Source organism: Meleagris gallopavo, chromosome 16, assembly GCF_000146605.3.
Source record: "Meleagris gallopavo isolate NT-WF06-2002-E0010 breed Aviagen turkey brand Nicholas breeding stock chromosome 16, Turkey_5.1, whole genome shotgun sequence".
Classification (NCBI taxonomy): Eukaryota; Metazoa; Chordata; class Aves; order Galliformes; family Phasianidae; genus Meleagris; species Meleagris gallopavo.
In genome coordinates, this window is record NC_015026.2 from 9,379,268 (window position 1) to 9,398,866 (window position 19,599).

Here is a 19,599-nt window from a genome sequence, read left to right on the forward strand (position 1 = left end):
GTAGAGGCCGGGCGGCCGCGGCTTGGCGGCGGAGGGGGGCTGCGCCGGCCACTCGTCCCTCAAGGATCCCTCCTCCTCCTCCTCCGAGTCCGTATCTGCAGTCAGAGGGGGTGGGAACAGCATTACCTCAGGGAACGGGGTTTGGGTGGGTTTCAGAGGGGACAGAGGGTTGTTTTCGTGCGTTTCTGCGTGAAGCCGCTTTGCGCCAAGAGGGGCTGCGCGTCGCCCTGTCCTTCCTGCCAGGCCTCCGTCACGAGCCACAGGCTCAGCTGGGGGCCGAATAAACACAGACATACACATCTCCTTTTTTCTGTTAGAAATAAACACTCTCCATCTAGATCCAGCGATCCTTTCTGCCTTACGGCAGGATCCAAGACCTGTTCTCAGCTCAGGAACAGAAAGCTGAGACAGACCTTTCCACCGTGAAGACAGCCACCAAAGATGCAGCGATGCCAATGACTGGCCGATCAAAACCGATCAACCCCAATCAGCCTCAGCTTTATCCTCTCACTTTATCCCATTTCTACACAAACTGACTCTCTTGAAGGCTTCTGATACAGCCAGAGCAACCCCAGCTGCTAAAGGGCAACACGTCCAACTCCAAACACACCACCCCAGACTCTGTACAGAGTACACCGAAACAGAACAGTGACCAAGCTCCTTGGCCCACAAACCCATTTTACCGAGCTGCAGGCAGTGAGTTTTATACAACAATCCTCTCAGTGTCAGATGAGTGCAGCAGAAATGTAAGGTGCCCCTGGATGTGATAGAAGCAGGTTTGAAGTGTCACATCTCAGCTCACAAACGCACAGCTGACTCCATAACATTATTGACATGAACTTTTCTAGCATGCAGGCAGCAGCAGATGCTCTCCAGTGTTAGCCCCAGTTGCACACCACTCCCCAACTCCATTGTGTCAGTTGTGGAGAGGAAGGAATAAGGGGTGGCAGCTTAGGAGGTCCAAAGTCCAAATACACAGAAGATTGGACGAACCTCACTTCCATTAACACGGATGGGAACAGGATACTCAGCTCACACTCCGGATCCATGCCCAAGGTTTTTAGGACTCCAGCTAGAGAACCATGAGGTCAGGAGGAGGCACACGCATTTGGCACCGGTCCCACTCTCCTCCACAGGAGCAGCCCACCAGTCACAGGAGGTGCTGCCATATGCTCAACCTGCCTCTCCAAATCCACCATGCTTGAGTGACCAAATGACTGCCTAAGGCCCTCTCCTTGAACTTGGCACACAGCTGAAAGAACACATATCAAAGCTGAGCCATTCCAGAGATGGTTCCTCAGTAACAATAATCCTCCTGCTCTGAGATACATGTGGTGACACGGGCACAGTCCTACATCAGGAGACTTGCTGGAAAGGAGAGGACTTGGACAGCAGCTCCCTTGCTCCTTTGGGTCCAGGAAGGAGATTTTGATCTTGAAATCACAGCACCATGTGCAAGAATATGGTGAAAGCTCCTCCCAGCAAGGGGCTGTGCCTCCTCTCTAATCCTGCTTACCTCCCCAAAAGCTCCACAGCTCCCAGCTGAGGAGGCCTCGGTCTTTTCCTGGGACTGAAGTACACTGAAGAGCAGCACTACAGGGTGGTTTGTAAAGCACAACCAGTCAAAAGCTGTGTTCAAGTCCAGTGAACACAATGGCTCCTATTTTGCCACGTAAATGGTTGTTTTCATGCCAAACATCTGTTTGTGTGGAGTCACTACCTCATCATCTTCCCCATTAGTGAAATCTCTAAACTGGTCTTGTACTGCTGCCACATACATTTGTTATGCATATGAATACCCCATAAGATCTTTAACGTGGGACTTAATTAGCTGCAACAAAGGACAAGATGTGTAAGTAAGTGAGCTACCAGGCCTCAGACCATAAACTTCAAGTCCTGCACATGCTTCTCTGCCCCACTGTCTGCCTGAGCCATTAAAGACTCTTCCATGCCTAGTCCTGTGTCTTCCTAATGATATCTGCAATTCAGATTTTTCTTTCTGTAATGGTGTCTGCAGGAATCTCTACCTTGTGTGCACTTTGGGCACACCAGTAAGTAGGATGCCACAAAGCAGACTAATTCCAATGGGAAGGCTGTACGCAGCCACCCAGGAATCAAGCCACAATACTGCAGAAAGGCAGCACGATCCTTCAGACATCAATTTTCTCTGCAGACTATGCCTTTCCTACCTGCCTTCACAGCTTAACCCCACCCAACTCACCAAGTTGTCTCTACTAGCCACTTCCTAAAGAGAGGCAGTGAGAACTCATCTGGCAGCTAGATGGAGAGTGTCTACTCGCACTGAAAGCAAGGACATGATTTTACTTCTTCTTTCCCAGGGACAATCACAACAACACAGGCCAGGAAGGGACACGGCAATGTCTGCTACCTCTCGGATGGGGCAAGTTGGGTGGACATCTTACACTCAGCCCAAAGATGCAGCAGCATGGATTAGCCAAGGAGAAATCACCTTCCGCCCACGAGCAAAACCAGACCCATCTCCAAGACCATTCATAAGAGGTCAGAAACCCCTGCCACAAGCCCACACAACAGGTTACATCACAACAAGAGATAAATGAGGGATTACTTACTATAGGAGTAGCTGCTAACTTCAGATATTGCTGGTGAATGGGAAACCTTCAGCTGATTTTTGACTTTTAATCCCACCTCCATCTTCTTCATTTTGGCAGCCACTTTGTTTTTACCTTCCTTGGTGGATTTCAAGGACAGGCCCAGATTTTTGGACAGGTTCTTCTTCTCCTCCTTACTTGGCAGAGCCTCATGAGAAGGGAGGTACTTGCTGCCACCTCCACTAGCTTTCAACTTTCCCCCAGAGCTGTCAGCAAACTTGAAGGGGGATTTGAGTTTGTCTTGTTTGGTGAGTGACAGGGCCTTGTCGAGCTTGCTGGCCAGCTGTTCCTGATCCGATGGTACCTTCTTTTTCTTAAGTTTTAACTGTCAATGTGAAAGGAAGGGATGCAGGTGAATACAAAGCAGGTATCATGGCAGACCCCAGGATTTTTAACTACCCTCATTTCAGTCTCTTGTGCTTGTCAATTAATAATGCCTCAAAAGGAAGATCCTCGCTCCCATCGTGGTGCTAGGGAGAAAGACAGTAGCAAATAGTGCAGATTCACCCTCATAAAGTAATATATAACCTCAAAGATAACTCAGAAAAACTGAGTTTTCTTCCAAAATAAGTATATTCACAAATTAATGTAGCTTGGAATTCTTTTCTTCTCAACACTTCCTGTTTTTTAGGATTTGTTGGGCTTGGTTTACAAGCTGTTCTCTAGATCACAGGGATTGTAAATCTTCTCTACCCCAAATTCCAGCCAAATAAATACATATTTCCATACAAGCAACCAGCTACACTGGCAGAAATGCCAAAAATACCCAAGTACTTCTCAGCAAGAGCATCAGCACCATTGCATTACAGCCAGGGCTGTTACATTCTTTTTCCATATTTTCTTGCACTTTGAAAAAAAGTAAATTTAGTTTACATGTGTTAAAGCTAGATAACAGCAGCTGTAACTCAGTGCTTTGCCTGTATGCATTTTGGATTTCATCAGCAGCTTAAAGCTCTAGTAATTATCTCACTGCATTTAAAACATTGAGACTGCACTCTGTTCTTCTCTCGCCTCAAAAAGTCAGTCACCCACCTCTGCCTCAACAGCCAGAGCAGTAATACAACCACTGCTTTGGCTTCTGAGCTAGTACAACACTGCAATGCTCTGGCTGGCTCGAAGGTGCTTGCCTCTCTATTGATTACCAGAAATGCCCAACCTGCATCAGCCAACATTAGCTTCTGCAAACACCCCTCTGCTGCACAGAGCCCTTCCATGAGGAGCTGCTGAACACATGTGAACTGAGAACAGATGAAAGATCAGGAGGAGTTATTCAAAGTAAGCCAACACCAGGCAAAGTGGGAAAAAGATCTGCTTTTGGCCTGTGGCTCCGCATTCCCCACGAGGGCACTGACCTCGTTTGAGAAGCTGGGAGCAGCATCGTGTTCTTCCCAGCTCTGGTTCCTCGCTTTCATCTTGCCACTGCCGCTCTCCACATCGTCATCCTCCTCCGGGAGGGCCCCTTTGTGCCTCTTCTTCATGCCCTCGCCAGTCTCAGAGTCTTCAGAGAGCAACAAGGACTTGCTTAGTCTGCAAGCCAAGCACAGGATGGGTCAACGTGGGGGGCTTTCCTCCCTGTGATCCCCACCAAGCTCAAAAGTGAGGTAAAATACCTCCTAGAACAGTGGGGATCCTTAATGGGAGCCAAGTCCACTGTGAAGCAACAGCAGTTTGCACACAGTGAGGGCCTGACTCTCGTTTTCCACCAAAGAGGAGAGGCAGGGAGCCCTTCTTGGATATCAGCACACAAATCAGAGACCCACAAGATGGTCTCTGAAAGGATGTGTTTGGGGTCTTGAGTAACAGCCACCGAAAAAGCACCCAACTTGGTACAGCTCAGCAGGAGGAAGGTTAGGCAGTTGAGCTGGCTGTGGTGGTTTTATCCCACTTCTTTCATGGTCACTAGGTGCAGAGGGAGTCCTGAGGCCCAGGGAGATGCTGCCATGCCTGGCACCAGGATGCTCAGTCTGATCAAGAAGGGTGTAAGGGCCACACGGAGGGACAATGGCACTGTGAGGACCAGCTTGCACAAAGGGCAGGCCATCCGCTTTACAAGCCTGGCCTACTGCAAGCGGCATTTGCAGACTGTGTTTTTGGTCTCTCTCCAGGATTTGTGGGGAAAGGAAAGGGTAAATACATAACAATAAAATAATAATAACATGAAACTAGATGCATGTCTTTCACTGCTCCCCAGCTGCCTCCATTAACTATTTGATGGATGCTGAGATCATTCAACACCTAAAGACATCTACCAAGCTTCCACTGAAAGCTCTCACTGCCACCTCCTTCACGCTAAGCCTGCTGGCCCATATCACACTACTATCACAAAGCCAACGACAGTCTCTAGGCACTTCCCCTCCCCTCTGTCCTCCCTGCTGACCACTGTACTCAGCTAAAACAACTCCTGCCCTGGACACTGAAGGTGCACCTCCACCTCTCAGACCAGGTCACTCCTGCATTCCTGTAACACAAGGATGTGCATACCAACACGCTCATGCATGCACACATGCACAGTTTCCGCCACCTCTGGATGCCTCCAGCCTGCTCAGCCATCCGAACACGAGGAGCAAAACAGAGCCACCGAGAGGACAGATCTTCAGAAGCACGCAGTCAGTGGGAGCTGGGCACCTGAATCTGACTGAAAAGGGTATTTGCAAAAAATTACACAATGAATGGGGAGGCAGCTTGGAGATGCCCTCCCTTTGGAGAGGCTTAGCCATCTACGGATGGTCAGACCGCCAATTGAGATCCAGGTATCCAAACAAGATCTGCTGGATTTGCACAAGAGAAAAAAAGGAGAAAAGAGAACGACCCAGACGCTGGAAAGAGAGAGGCCAGGCCAAACCAACTCCCACTGATGAGAGGAACAGGAGGTGAAGGCACAAGAAATGCGACAGACCCGAGAAAACAGAAAACCTGGACCAGCCCTATCCTTCCAGTTTTTGACATCAGCATCCCTGCCATGAGCTCTATGGCACCCTCCTGCATTCTCCTCCTGAAAGGGCATAAGGACACGTTCCCGACACCGAGCGCTCAACAACTCAACTCTGCCTGTCCTACCCACAGCCAACATGCAGACACATGGGCTGGCATCGCCTTCCCACCGTGAGGCCATGCTCATGTTGAAAGCTTCCACACCACTGATGTGACACCATCCTCCCTGACCATCGCCACAGCGAGACCCCTCTGCATCCGAGATGCTTTCCCCAAGTACGACCCTGTGCAGTGACCCTGCCATTTTCCCATCTTCCCCAAATTCCAGCCTTACTTTCCACTCTTGCTGTCACTCTTCCCTCTCTCCTTAATGGGCGACAGAGCGCTTGATCCAAGTTTCCTCTTCCTGGGCCTTCCAGGGCCTCTTCTCGCCAAGCTTCTACTTTTCTCGTCATGCTTTTCCCTTTAAAAAAACCACACGCTTCACTGTTAACCAAGGCAACAAAACAAAAAAAAAAAATAGCAAAGAAAAAATCAAATTTTGCAACCAAAAAGCAAACCAAACAGGGAAAAAATAATAAAGCAAATAAATCCAAAAAGAAGAAAAAGGAAAAAAAAAAAAAGAAAGCAAGCAAGAACGGGAGCCAACCCAGAACCTTCGCCTGTCACCGAACTGCTAAACTGAGCTGCTGAAGCCAAGGATGTCTCTAACAATGGTCTCCCAGCTGCGTTCACCAGTGATGGGGTGGTGTGTTACATAGCCTAGGAGTGTGTTGTTCAAAGCTCTGGTGAGCCATACCAGGAGGAGAGGAGACAGGGAGAGACGGAAGGCTGTTTTCTCTCCTGGACCGAGAGGCAGTGGTAGGTGCCCAGCTGGAAAAGAAAAGACCAAGTGCACAGCCTGCCACTTACTCGGAGTCCCTGCGCCTCTGCAGCTTCACCAGCTCCCGCTGCTTCTCCTTGTAGCGCCGCTGCAGCTCCGCCAGCCTCATCCTGTAGTCTAGCTCCATTGCATCCATGTTCTCGATGGCTGATTTGATAGAGTACATCTGGGGGGAGGAGAGAAGAGGGGTAGAGAAGGTCAGGGCATGTCCTGGTCCCCATTCTAGATTGCGGTGCCTCTGCGCTGCATCCTGGCATGACATCCTGTGTGCTGATACTGGAGCAGAGCACTCTTGCCCCCACCAAGCACAGACCAAGAGTGATATGGGAACAAAACCAGCCAAGGAAAGATGCTTGGTGGCTGGGCATGGTTTCAGCTCTGAGAAAGAGCAACCTCCCTGGGAAATAACCAGCGGAGTGAAATACATCCATGGAGTCTGTTCTCCCTTATTTAAAAACACAGATCAAAATATTCCTGGAACACTTACTTGCTGGGTACAAAATAATTTCTCAGTGTCTCCCATGGGGAAGAGTCAGGAAAGAAAAAGAAAGGAAAAACCCTGCTGCCACTATCTTTACTTATTCTCCCCACCAAAGCAGTAACATAGAGTTCCTGCTGGCTTTGTATTACAAGCACCACTTCTAGGGCTAGGGAGGGTCCCGCTGAGATCAATGGTGTTGATTCACAAACAAGAGAGAAAGCTGAAGTGCACCATGCCAACTCATGTGCCGTTAGGAACACAGAGGGAAGTTCTGCCCAATGCAGAAGGGTGGCATACGGCGACTGGGAGGGCAAGCAGTGGTGAGCGGATGCACTGTGGTTTTTCAGGCTCAGCCACGCTGAGAGCTACTTACGGGCTCATCTTTCTTCTGCATCCAGCTGTACTTTTTGTTGGGATTCAGCTCTCGAGGCAGCCGGATGGTTTTCAGACTTTCCATAAAGGGGGTGGAAAGTACTTCCATGAGCATGTGGGTACTGGCAGCCAGCAAACTCTCCAGCGTTGGCCGGACAGGGAAACTCTCTGAACCTGCTGGGAAGGACATTAAAAAAAGCTAGAGCTTGATCCTGTGATACTATCCCTCTCGTGGGCACAAGGAAAGGCTCTCATCCCTTCTCGACCCATGACAGCTCAAGCAGTCTCTGGGATACCCCAAACCCCACTTGAGATCTCCCACTGTACCCCGCCAAGCTGCAACTTGCAGCTCCCACCACGTCTCATCTCAGGAAGTTACTGAAGGTGAGATCCTTTCAGGACCTGCCAAGCTCTTGGAAAGCATCATCTGGAGCTCCCGGGGCCTTCTGTGCCAAGCCCCAGCAGACTGCAGGCTCAGCCCCTGCCAGAAGGGTGTTACCCTGGCAGCTCTCAGCAAGTGGGGCTCCATTTCCACTATGCATACCACAAACTGTCTAGACATGGGGAGGGCCTTTGGAAGAGGGGAGCAGTCCAGGTGCCACGTGCAGCTCAGCCTGCTACAACAAAAACCCTTCCTCAAGCCCCTCCAAAGTGCCTGAAGTTTGGGGCATCACTCCTGTCTGAGGCTGCAAGAGACCTCAGCTGGGTCTCTGCTCCTCTATCAATGCAGAAGACAAGCAGACCTGACTCAACCCAAGGCCTGCCAGACCTCGCTCCCATCACTTACTTTGCATTTCTTGCTTCCGTTTCTCAAGCTCCATCTCTGCAATTTCACTCAGCAAAGTGATCCCTTGCAGGAAGGAGTGCTCCAAGGCCTGGTCAGGTAACACCTCCATCTGCACCTGGGATGGAGCGACACTGGCAGTAGTCAACAAAGAACAAGCCTGAGGCATTTCCGTGGCAGCCACCAAAGCGTTCATCCCCGCCAGCGGGTCGCCCGGCTTGATGTCCAGAGTCGGGATTTGGCAAGAGATCGCCTCATCTGGGTAGGAGGGCATCTCTGACCCCTGCTCACCCTCCTCAGGGGGCAGGCTGGGAAACTCCCTGCCCCGGGGCACATCAGCACCTTGCAGATCCATGGCTACAGAGGCCTCTTCCTGCTGGGGAGTCAAGTCCATCTCAGGTGTCTCGCTCTCTGTGTGCACCAGTGAGCTGTCGTAGTCCATGTGCACTGAGCAGGTTTCTGCTCCGCCCTCAGCCTCTGCCTGAGCCTCATCTTCCACCTGGCAAGCCACAACCTGGTAAGGAGGTGGGCAGCTCTGGAGGTCTTCCTGGTCCTGTTCCATAGCACCCAAGGCTTCTCCTTGATGCAACAGCAAATTGCAGCTGTCCACATTCTGCACTGGGACAGCTGCAGTGGTGGTGATGTTCAGAGCCCCCATGTCCTGCTCACAGATGCTCTCTTGGCTTTCCTCCATCTGCACTTCTGATTTCACCCTCTCTTCCAAAGACTCCTCTTCTGCTGCTGTTGGGATGGGTTCTAGCATTTTGGACGGAGACAGGTGGATGGGTTTGACTTCAGGGGAAAGCTCCATGTGCTCAGAGCCTTCGGCAGGCAGCGGGACATCGGGAGCCAGGCCGTCTGCATCAGCTGCTGCGGTGGGCTGGAGGAGGTAGGGGTAGTGTCTGCCGAAGGTGGGAGGCAAGGACTGGAATGGATATCCCGGGGGGATCTCTGCAAGACATCGGAAGGGACAGGCTGTGTAATAGCAAGGTCTCCAACGTGTCTTCCCTCATGGAGGCACAGGGATGGGTCCCCTTTGCTTCTGTCAATTCACAGGTCTTCCTACTCTCACAGAGTGGCTACTTGGGCATCCCTCTTCTGGCCAAGCTGCCAACCTCTGTCTTAGGCTGCAGCACCAAAAATGTCTATTCTGCATAACTCCAGCAACTACAAGTGGAATCTGCATCCTGCATTCATCCTCCCATGGAGATTTCAGCTCTGGAGGAACCAACCCAGGCTCAACCCAAGGGAAGAACAGAACCCACTGCACCAGGTGCCCCTAGAACCCCGGCAACTATCCCAGCCAACCACAGCACTCTGCTGCCTGCCTCTCCCCTGCCTTTTACAGAGGCATGACACGGTTTTCTTTAGGGAAAGGGATGGAAGCAGGAAAGAGCTGAGGAGAAAAAGGGAGGCAGGCACAAACACAATGGGACTCTGTCAAAGCAGGGCTCTCTTACCTTGGAACAAGGCCTGAAACGGACCAGCAGCCTCTTTTTCCAATTCCAGGTCTTTCTTCTCCACAGACTCGGGTGCCTCTTCCTTTGGAGGGATGGCAGGAGCAGGGGGTGGAGAGGCGGGGGGCGGGCTGGAGGGGTGGGAGCTGGGGGTGGCAGGGTAGGAGTAGGCTGGCTGCGAAGGTGGCTCCTCCATCTTTTGGATCACCTCAGCTTTGAGCACAGACACGGGTGAGGCCCTGGGAGAGAGGGGAGGTGGACTCACAGCCTTGCTGTAGGATGTGGAGGCGCTGGGCGACAGCACGGGCGGCTTTCGGTGTACCAGTCCTGGGGCAGAGGAGGACAGGCCCGATTTGGCACTGTCCAGGCTCCTTTTCGTCACCTTCTCTTCCATATCTGCACGCTGTTCGTTTGCCTTCAACCTCTCCTGTGATAAGAACAGAGTAAAATTCAGCACATCTCCACCTGCTCCTGGAGAGCAGCACAGATCTACCACCAAATGAAACCAAACCTTTATCCAACACCAACTGGAATAAAATGTGTGCTACCAACTGCAACACCATTTTAAGACCAATGCGATAGAGGGAGATGCTGATCCTAAACTGACACCTCCCAGGCAGAAGCATGTTGGGATACAGAAGGGTTGAAGTGCTCAGAGATAGGAAAGGTCTCCCGGACCTGAATGAAGACCTGATAGGAAGCACTGGCAGAAACAGATGTAGATTCCTCTGGGACTCATCATGAGGCTTATAACAGCCTTTTTTATGAAGTTCCAGATCCAGGACTCATGGGAAAGGTGTCTCAGCTTTCAAACGCCAACTCAAAAAAAAAGTGGTTTCTATTTCTAAGCCTTCAGCTTGGCAAGCACAAATATAAAGCTAAGGCCTAAAAACAGATGACCACTACAAAAATTAACTGGGTGCAAAACACACCCAAATGAAACCTAACGGTTGCCAAAACCTTCTGGTGAATGGGAGCTGGCTTTAAGGACCCAGAGCAATCACTGCCAGCACTGCAGCTGCTCCTCCAAACCACTGCAGGAGGTCTGCCTGGAGGCGAGCATGGATGAAAGTACTCAATAAGCCACGCCATGGAGCAGCTCTCCTGACACCACTCAGGCTTTCTACAACAAACCCCCTAGACAGCCCAACTTTGGGCTTTCACCTCTAAGCTAGATGCTCTCCAGAACGTACCACGAGCTGAGCACTCCGCTGTAGCTCCATGGCGTGTGCTGCTTGCTGCTGCAGGATGTACAGCTCGTGCTGCCGCAGCAGCTGCTGATGGGAGAGGAGCTGGAGCTGGTGAGCGTGCTGCAGGGAGCTCCGGGTCGGGGGGTACATGGCAGGCCACAGCGGGGGAGCCCGGTCCATCAGCTCCGCTGCAAAACAAGCATGGTTAGAGGATTACCCATTCTTGGTTGATCCCAAGGGCAAATTCTCCTAACCAGGGAAGCAAACTATATGGGGTTCTCTACAGGGTGAGAAACCAGTGCTGAAGATAACACATCTTCATTTCCAAAATGCAGTGTAACAAGAAGCAAGCCCACGGCCACCTAGAGCTGTGGTTTCTGCTCCCCCTGGATAAGCACACTCCCATTGAGCCAACTCCAAAGCCAATTCCCCTCCTCAGGGATATGCTCATGTCCTTACCAAAGTGCGGCAAGTGCTCACTGGGGATAACGACAAGTTGCCCCGACTGCGGGTCTCTGGCAAACTGGTAGGCAGAAGGGAGGGCCCCTCCCATAGCAGGGGGGAAGCCTGGAGTCATGCCCTGGTGCAGGGATGGGTGGCCGAGTCCTGGAAGAAGAAACACCACGATCACAACTGAGGGGATGCACGCAACAAGTCATCTGCTGTTTGATGGCTCCAAAACACCGCATTCCCGTTCCCATGTGGTCAGAGAGCAGCCTCCCTGGGCACTCAGCAGTGGGTTGCATTGCTGTGGGCGCCCTGGGGTGCCTCTAGGGCACTCACCGTAGGGGTGGCCGGCCAGCCACATGGAGGGGCTGCCAGTTCGGGGGAGCCAGGGGTGCGCTGCCAAGTGCGAAGCCGGGTCTGTGGACCAGCGCCCGGAGCCCGCCAAGGCCGGACCTCCCGTCACCATCAGGTTGGAGTTCAAACCGTTCGTGGCACAGCCGGAGGGGTGGATCCGAGCGAAATCCACCAGCTCTTTGCTCTCTCTGGTCATGAGGGAGGCAAGGGAGAGAATGAGAGGGTCTGAGTGCTGCAGGAGGATGGGAACACAAGTGCACGGGGCAGGCACAACCCTCACCTGAGCAGCTTCTCCTGGTCCCGCTCCAGCCGCCCTGCCAGGAGGTGGCTGTCCCGGTGACGACTCCTCTCGTCCCCGCAGTCATCTTCAGAGCGACTGTGCCCTAAGACACAAACCAACGCCATCACAGATGAGAAGCTTGGAAAAGCTGTCTGCCCAATGTATCGAGTTCAAGGCCCGGAGGACAGAGCAAGGCTGTCTGCACGGCCCCATTCTTGCTAAGAGGGGTACCTGGAAGCATCACCCTCTTGCAAGGAGCTAACTAAACCCCTGCACCAAACCACACGGCTGCGCTCAGCACATCTCATGGGGCAGATCTGAGCCACCTGAGGAGGATCCTTACGCCCTCACAAACTGGGAGCACTGGGTGCACTCCGAAGCCTTGTCCTCCTGCACACGCTCACAAAAACATCAAGCTCCGTTCTGCAATCCAGTCCCTTAGAGGGAAATCTGCACTCTCTTGCCAAACCATGCAACAGGAAAGGGTCTGGTGAAGCGAGGGTACATATGGCAGATCAGGGCAGGGATCCAAAACAAGGGCTGGCTGTTGGGCTGAGAGACAGCTCCTCCAGATCACAACAGCTCCCACAAGCACAGCCTGGCAGGGGAGGCAACAACCTGCACAGCAGCAAACACTGAGACACTCAGCCTTGCCAGCCCTGCCACTTTTATTTATCTAAAACCTTCAGCTATCTGACTTTAGGAATGGTTTTCTGTGGCTTTATCCCTAACTACCTTTTTACACAGGCATTTTTTCCCACATTTCCTTGCTGTCCTCATCCATGTTACAGTTGGGTGATCCCTAAATCCCAGCCCTGGCATCTGGGCAAGGTTTGGGCACAAGGAGACCCCCTAATAGCCCGTCCACCCAGCCGACAAGCCATTTTTTGAAGGAGGGCCCCACTGTGTATTTCCTCAAACCCAGACAGCCCGTGGTTTTTATGCTGTCAGGTGTCCAATTCCCTCAGCCTCTACTGTCAGAAGGAATGCAGCAACGAGACAACAACTCTCCCAGCTCCTCTCCCTGGGCTCCTCCCAAGGGCTGCAGGCAGAAAGCAAAGATGCTCTCAACGCTGGCACACGGCTCTCCCTCCCAGAGGGCCTTCCGAGGTCAGCAGCTGCCCCTCATCTCCCCCCCATCCCCACTACCTGCGAGCTGCTACTCCCAGCCAGCTCCACCATCCTCTTCTCATCCCCCACGCACACACACACACACAGACTTTCTAATTTGTGCCTTTCCTCCCCAGCCTCGCTAATGGGACGCTCCTTTAGCTGTACAGACCGACGATTGTTCGGATGGTGAATGATCATTTTGTCCATATATACGAACATGACGCACAGACCGCATAGAAAAATTCAATCAGTTATGCAGAGAGGAAAGGCTCAGGTCCGTTTCCCTGACAACCAATGCCCGGCACTAAATACTTGCATTTTACTTGCCAAATACTACAGATTAGCCCACTAAAGCCTGCTTTCTCCTTCTTAAAAGGTCTAAACATTCAAGCACTGTCCACTCAGCGCGAGCAAGCTAATGTTATTAGACGAAGATCTCCTGACACACAAAGGGGGGGGCAGCATTTGGGGGGCGAGAGGAGGAGAAAAGCGGTCTTGTTTTCTGTCTGAAAGCCAACTGCATTGCTTAGCAACAGGCCAGAATTCAGCCCTTGTTTGCAGCCTTTTAGTTGGGCTCAGTAAATTACATCTAACATGAGCTGGGAGGGTCTGGGCGCTGGAAAGGCAGAACAAGCAGAGCCCTGTGCTGCCCACCACGTCCCCAGGCGGCTCCCAAGGGCGAAGGGAGGTGACAGGAACGGGAAGACTTGGGGTTTCTGTGGCTCCCCGCATTAATGGGGGTCAAAGCAGTGGAAAGGAGCTGTGCCGGGAGGTGAACAGAGAAGGGAAATGGGGTGCTGGCAACGGGTCCCCTTCCTCCTCACTGCTCACACGGGTGGCTGAGCTCCCAAGCCCTCTGGGAGCCCCAGAGAGGCTCTGGTGGGCTCTGGGCTTTGGCTCAGAGTGGCTACAGCTGATGGCCCATGGCAGAGCAAAAGCACACAGAGCACGCTGGTCCCACCAGTCCCACCAGAGTTGGAGCAGTGCAGCTGCAACCACACCCCCAGGGCGAGCACAGGACTGGAAGGAAGAGTCCTCACTTTGCCAATGTTTACGACAAGAACTTGGCTGGGAACATGAGGCAAAGGGAGCTGAGAACACCCAACGCAGCCCACGCACGCGGCAGCTCTACCTGCTGCAGATCCACACAGAAAGCCCCAGGACAGGCGTGGAGAACCCACCTTTGATGCTGCTGAGAGACAGCGAGCGATCCCGGTCCGCCAGGCTGGGCGCCAGCTTGCTGCTGCTACTGCTGCTGCTGTTGTCCTTCTGCCGGGCCACGGCCACAGCGATGCCGACAGGCAGGTGCCTCACCTCTACCTCCCCCTGTGAGCCAATGCTCTCACGGCCAAAGGATTTGGCACTCTCAGGTCTCTCGGGGTCCCTCTTCAGCTGCTTGGCCGGCTGTTGTGTCAGCAGCTGCTGCACTTTGGAGGTGCCCAGCTGTGATGAGTCCAACTTCATGTTGCCCAAGCCGCCGAAGGGGCTCTTCTTGCCACAGCTCTGCCGGGACGCGGTCTCTTTGGCAAAGCTGCCGCTGTACTTGATGAGGCTCTGCATGGCCGAGCCTTCGCTGTGGGAGGTGGGGTGCAGGACGTCGGCAGCACCCCGCGAGCCCACCACCGAAGAACGCGGCAAGCCGCTGGGGTCCAGGTAGACCTTCTTGGCCTCCTCCTCCGCCCGGGTGACGTGGTTGTGCTGCGCGGCCAGCACCGCCATCTGCGTGGTGGCGAAGTTGCCCATCTCAAAGGGTTTCCACTTCTGCTCGGGAGGCTTCAGCTGGCTGTGGTCCAGGTGCTGCCGAGAGGAGTCCAAAGTGCCGTAAACCTTTGTCGCTTCTTTGGAGCTGGATCTCTGGAAGCGCTCTCGCTCGCAGGGACGGTGTTCCGCTTCCGGACTCGACTTCAGCAAATCCTTGGAGGCCAGGAACTCCCTGCTCTCCGGAGAGCCCAGCCCTGGCCGGTTGAGGAAGGGCTCCGATGCAACCTGTCTCTTCAGAACCATGGAGTTGGCCCTGATCACCGAACCCTTCTCCCTCAGGACCTCCATCCTTTTGGCATCACCGTGGCAAGAGAAGTCCTGGGAGAGGAGCGCGCGGGAGGCGTCGGCAAGGCAGCGCTCCGGGGGCGACTGCAGTACGCCGGCCTTGCCCAGCTCCTTCTCCTTGGCCTTGTTGTCACGGGCCTGTGAGGCGATCTGGATGGGCCCGCTCCTCTCGTCATAGGCCTCGACCGAAGGCACGAAGGTGGGGGCGATGACTTTGTGCTCCCTTCCCAGCTCCTTGGCCGGCGGGAAGATGGTGTACACGCTGGAATGGACGGGCTGAGGGGGGAAGGTGGCGGCGGGCGCCATTTTGCCCGGCTGCGAGGGATGCGGGGAGGGACAGCTGCAGGAGACGTGCAGAGCACCCACGGAGGGCAGCAGGGTCTCGCCCCGCTTCAGCCGCTCGGTGTGGGCGTGCACGGAAGGCCTCACGTTCTCGTCGTGCCGCGCGGGGTCCTTGGCGCAGCGGTCCTGCTCGGCGCCCAGCACCTTCAGCACGGGATCCCCGCCACCATTGCAGTTGCTGAGGGACGAGCTCTGCAGCGGGTTCTTGGATTTTGCCTCCCCGCCGCCCCGCCCCGACTTGGCACGTGCTCAGCCAGAAAGGGCGACAGGCGCTCGCCCGCCTTCACCGCCTTCTCCACCACGCTCACTTTCCGCTCGCCGTCAGGCTTGGTGTCCTGCGTCAGGTCTACCACGCTGCGGGGCCGCGGCTCCTCCTTCGGCCTGCCCTCCTTCTTGGTGAAGGGCAGGGAGAGCTCAGTCCTGCAGCCCCGCTCCTTCCCGCCGGGGTCTTTCAGGCTCTCCTTGGAGCTCTTGTGCAGCTGCCCCAGCTCCTTCTCCCGCAGCAGAGCACTCGGTGTGTGGCCGCCTGCACTCCTCGCGAGGGGCGGCTGCGGGTGCAAGGCCGACTGAGCTGCGTGGCCGGATAGGTAGAACCCATCTGCAAAGCAAAAGCAAACAGGATGACAGCAGCCTCCCACCCCTTCAGCCCTACACAGGCACAACCGTAGAATCACTATGGCTACTTCTAACATCCTCAAGCCCAGCCCCAACCTATCCCACCATGACACCAAACCACGTCCCCCAGTGCCACATCCACATAGTTCTTCAGCATCTCCAGAGACACTGACCCCACCACTCCTGGGCAGCAGTGTCAGTGCATCACCGCTCCTTCGGAGATGAAATGTTTCCTAATACCCAACCTGATCCTCTCCTGGCACAACTTGAGGCCATCACCTCTCATCCTATCACTGTTATCTGGGAACAGAGGTTAACTCCCACCTCTCCACAACCTCATTTCAGGGAGCTGGAAAGAGCACTGAAGTACCCTCTGAGCCCCTCTTCTGTGGTCTGAACAATTCCAGCTCCTCCACCCACCTCCCATAACACTTATGCTCCAGACCCTCACTGGACACAGTCCAGAGCCTCCATGTCTTTCTTGTACTGAGGAGATCAGGTTGTGAGGATGACCATGCGGTGATCTCCAGGTTGTGAAACAACCCCAAATTCACACTGATGCAACAGCAAACGGGGGCTGCAAGGAGGGACCTGGCCAGGTTCTCCACAGCAATACCACATTCAAGACTTTGGTATTGCTAAGACTGAGGGATGTTATCATTCAGGGATGCCACAATGCCCAGCAGCTCCAGCTGCTGAACCATCCCCAAAGGAGGGGCTGGGGGGCAGGACATGCGGGGATGCTCTCACCTTTCTGCGACTCAAAGAGGCTGTGCTGACCCAGCTGGGCCAGCAGCGGGCTGCCTGCACTGGGGGGCTCAAGGTGGCTCAGGGGAATGTAGGACGGGTAGAGCCCATTAGGCAGATGGGAAAAACCTGCAGGAAGATGGAAACAGAAGAGAGAAACATGTTTCAGACCAAGCAGAGCGCAGTCTGTTGCAGCTGTTGGTCCCCTGCATGCCAGCCGTGAAGACACGCAGCAGTGCATGGCACTGAGCACTGGTCAGGTCTCCCATGCACAGCAGTAACCCAGAGAGCACCCAATGGTGGGCTGCAAACCCACACTGTGCCCACACAGCCCATCCCAACACTGGGTACTAGCTTTTGGGAGAAGCATGAGCACACAATCCCCATCAGCTGGCACAAAACAGCACCACACCTATCCAAAACAGCACCTTACCCTAGGGGACGGCGACCCTGAGCTGAAAGCTGCCAGACCACCCATCAGCTGGTAAGAGAAAGCGTGCTCCCAGGTCTGGCTTTTGTCCTGGACACCAAGCGAGCCCCCGCATCTTCATGGAAATCATAAGCAGCAATGTTTCATAAATGAATAGTCATAATAAAATTGGGAATCAAGCAAGCTCTTGGCTGCAGGAAGCAATTCTTCTGCAACACTGCCACCAAACGGCACCCAGCAATGCTGCAAATCCAGCACTGCATGCTGCCTCAAGAACGGGCAGAAGGGGAAGCAGTTCCCCAGTTGGTGTCAACATCTACAAACTGCATAAAAGCCATCAGGAGAGTCTGAAGGAGCCAGTGGAGCCCTCTGCAAGCTTCCCTTCAGATCCCACCAGCAACAAACCACCCCAAAATCCTACAATCTCACTGAAAGCAAACAGGCAATAATGACCTTTCTCAAGCTTCGGGCATTCAGCTCCATGGATCCAAACAAAACCACACCAAAACCAGGAGAGAGAAGTTCAGCCCCTGAAGCTGCACGTGGGGCACCATCCGCGAGAGCCGATCAATACTGCACATTATTTAGACAGCCTCATCTGTACCAACACCATTTGCCCTTGCTAAGTGCAAGAGGAGAAGCTGCTGGGCTGCATTCGCCCATCCATTCCCTGCCGAAGCCTTCCAGGAGATGAACCCAGTGCAAACACAACCCCCAGACAAACACCGGAGCACCCCTTCCTCTGCATAGCTCTCTGGCTGCTCTAAGCCTCACACACACCCAAAACCTGCTGCCTGGCAGCCCCAGGCACGTCCTGCAGCAGCAGGCATGCAGCGGTGGCCACGGGCAAGCCGCTTCCTCCTTGCATCTCTGTGCCAGAAAGTGATGCCAAGGGGAGAAACTCGACCGCGGTGAGCAACGCACAGCTCACCCCAACCATGGGTTCCTGCCAAAGGGAAGGGAGGGGAGAAGGGGAAACCACAGCCATGTGCCCAAGGACAGGGCAGTCGCTGAACTGGCACAAGATGCTTATTGCCCGGGGATGTGCCCAGGGGCTCGGCAATCTGAGCCACGCTCCTGCAGCCTGCTGATGGAATGCGAGGCAGGCGTGGGGCGAGGAAGCCGTGGGGAGGTGGGAACAGCATCCTTGGGGTATCCGATGCCTCTACACCCAACCCATCTCCCCAGTGGTAAAACGTACCCACGTTGCACAGGAGCCGTCAATGAAACCATCGATCACTATCACCGAGGGCTGCTGTTAGAGGAACTTGGTGGGTACAGATGTGTCAACCCTGCTGAAAACGGCGGCGGAGGGGAAGAGGTAGAGCCCTGTGAGTCACCGCTGAGCGGGCACAGGGCGATGGGGAGCTGAGATAGCAGCGACCGCAGCAACCACACGCCGGAGCCTCACTCAGGGGAGCACCGCCGGGGTGCAGCTCTGTGGGGAGTTCAGCCCCACACCGCCCAGACTCCAACCACCCGGCAGCAGCACCAAGAAGCTGCATTCCCAAAGCACCAGTACTGTCCAGCTCTCTGATCCCCACTGTCAGTTGGGAGAGAAGCACGCAGCCCTGAGCAGGGGTGATCATGAGTGAAAGCCCTCTCTGCTCGAGAAGCCGCAGCCCCACCATCAGAAGGCTCTGGAAGAGGTGAAGTAATTCTCCCCCATGGGCCCATCTGTCCGTTATGGGTTTCTGCCAGCGATGAAATATTGCTAACCACCAGCACCTCGCCCCCTCCCCCAGCATCGTGTTGTGATGCAAGGGGCTGCAAGTCATAAGGGCCCTGAGCCCAATGCGCTCCCCAGGACCCTCGATCTGAGCCTACTGCACATCCCCGATCCCAGTGCCAGCAGCAGCACCCTGCTGGGGGGAACCCTTTGGGGAACCCTCCGCCCCACCTCCCACCTCCCTGCTGCATCCCACAGCAGCATGGCAGGGCTGTTTCTCACACACACTTTCGCAGCTCGCCAACAGCTGAGAGCCGGCAGCGCTGATGGCGTAAATCTCTGCCACCTCCTCCCTGCAGTGACACCCGAGGCACCAGAGCTGGTCTGACTCCGTGCCACACACGAGATAGCAGTGCTGCGAGCCCTCAGGCGCTGACATCAAAGCCTTGCATCAGATGCACCCGAATCGCTGCACTGTGCCACTGAATCCATTCCCCCTGCCCCAAACCCCAACCCCATCGTGCCAGCTGCTCCTAGGACACATCTACAGCCTCCATTCTGCCCGTCCCCTGAAGGACTCGGGGCTCGCTCCCCCCATCTCTCCCCGCATCTCTCCCACCACCACGCCGCTTCCCTCCAGCAGCAAAATCACCCCTTTAAATCAAACACAAGCTCACCACCAGCTTGGCACCCACGTCTATTGTTTCTTTTCATTTCGCTTTACTCCGTGTAGGAACCCCGCTGTCCAGGCTGTTTTATTTTGAAGCAGCTCTTGCTCAATATTTACTACTGCTGGCAGCAGCGTCAGCACCGCAGCACCAGGCGGAC

At 54.3% G+C, this 19,599-nt stretch overlaps 1 protein-coding gene across 1 annotated transcript; it reads right to left on the minus strand.

The window, feature by feature from the left end:
- Nucleotides 1-16,928, minus strand: TNRC18 (trinucleotide repeat containing 18; the record flags this gene model as incomplete). Its single annotated transcript, XM_010719835.2, is given in 15 exon segments — nucleotides 1-95; nucleotides 2,592-2,955; nucleotides 3,983-4,157; nucleotides 5,896-6,024; nucleotides 6,474-6,610; nucleotides 7,299-7,471; nucleotides 8,085-9,032; nucleotides 9,542-9,965; nucleotides 10,732-10,916; nucleotides 11,188-11,334; nucleotides 11,512-11,717; nucleotides 11,810-11,912; nucleotides 14,104-15,543; nucleotides 15,546-15,908; nucleotides 16,676-16,928. Coding segments are annotated over 15 exon segments (5,127 nt in total), but the record flags the coding sequence as incomplete, so codon positions are not given.
- Between the last annotated feature and the right edge of the window lie 2,671 nt (nucleotides 16,929-19,599).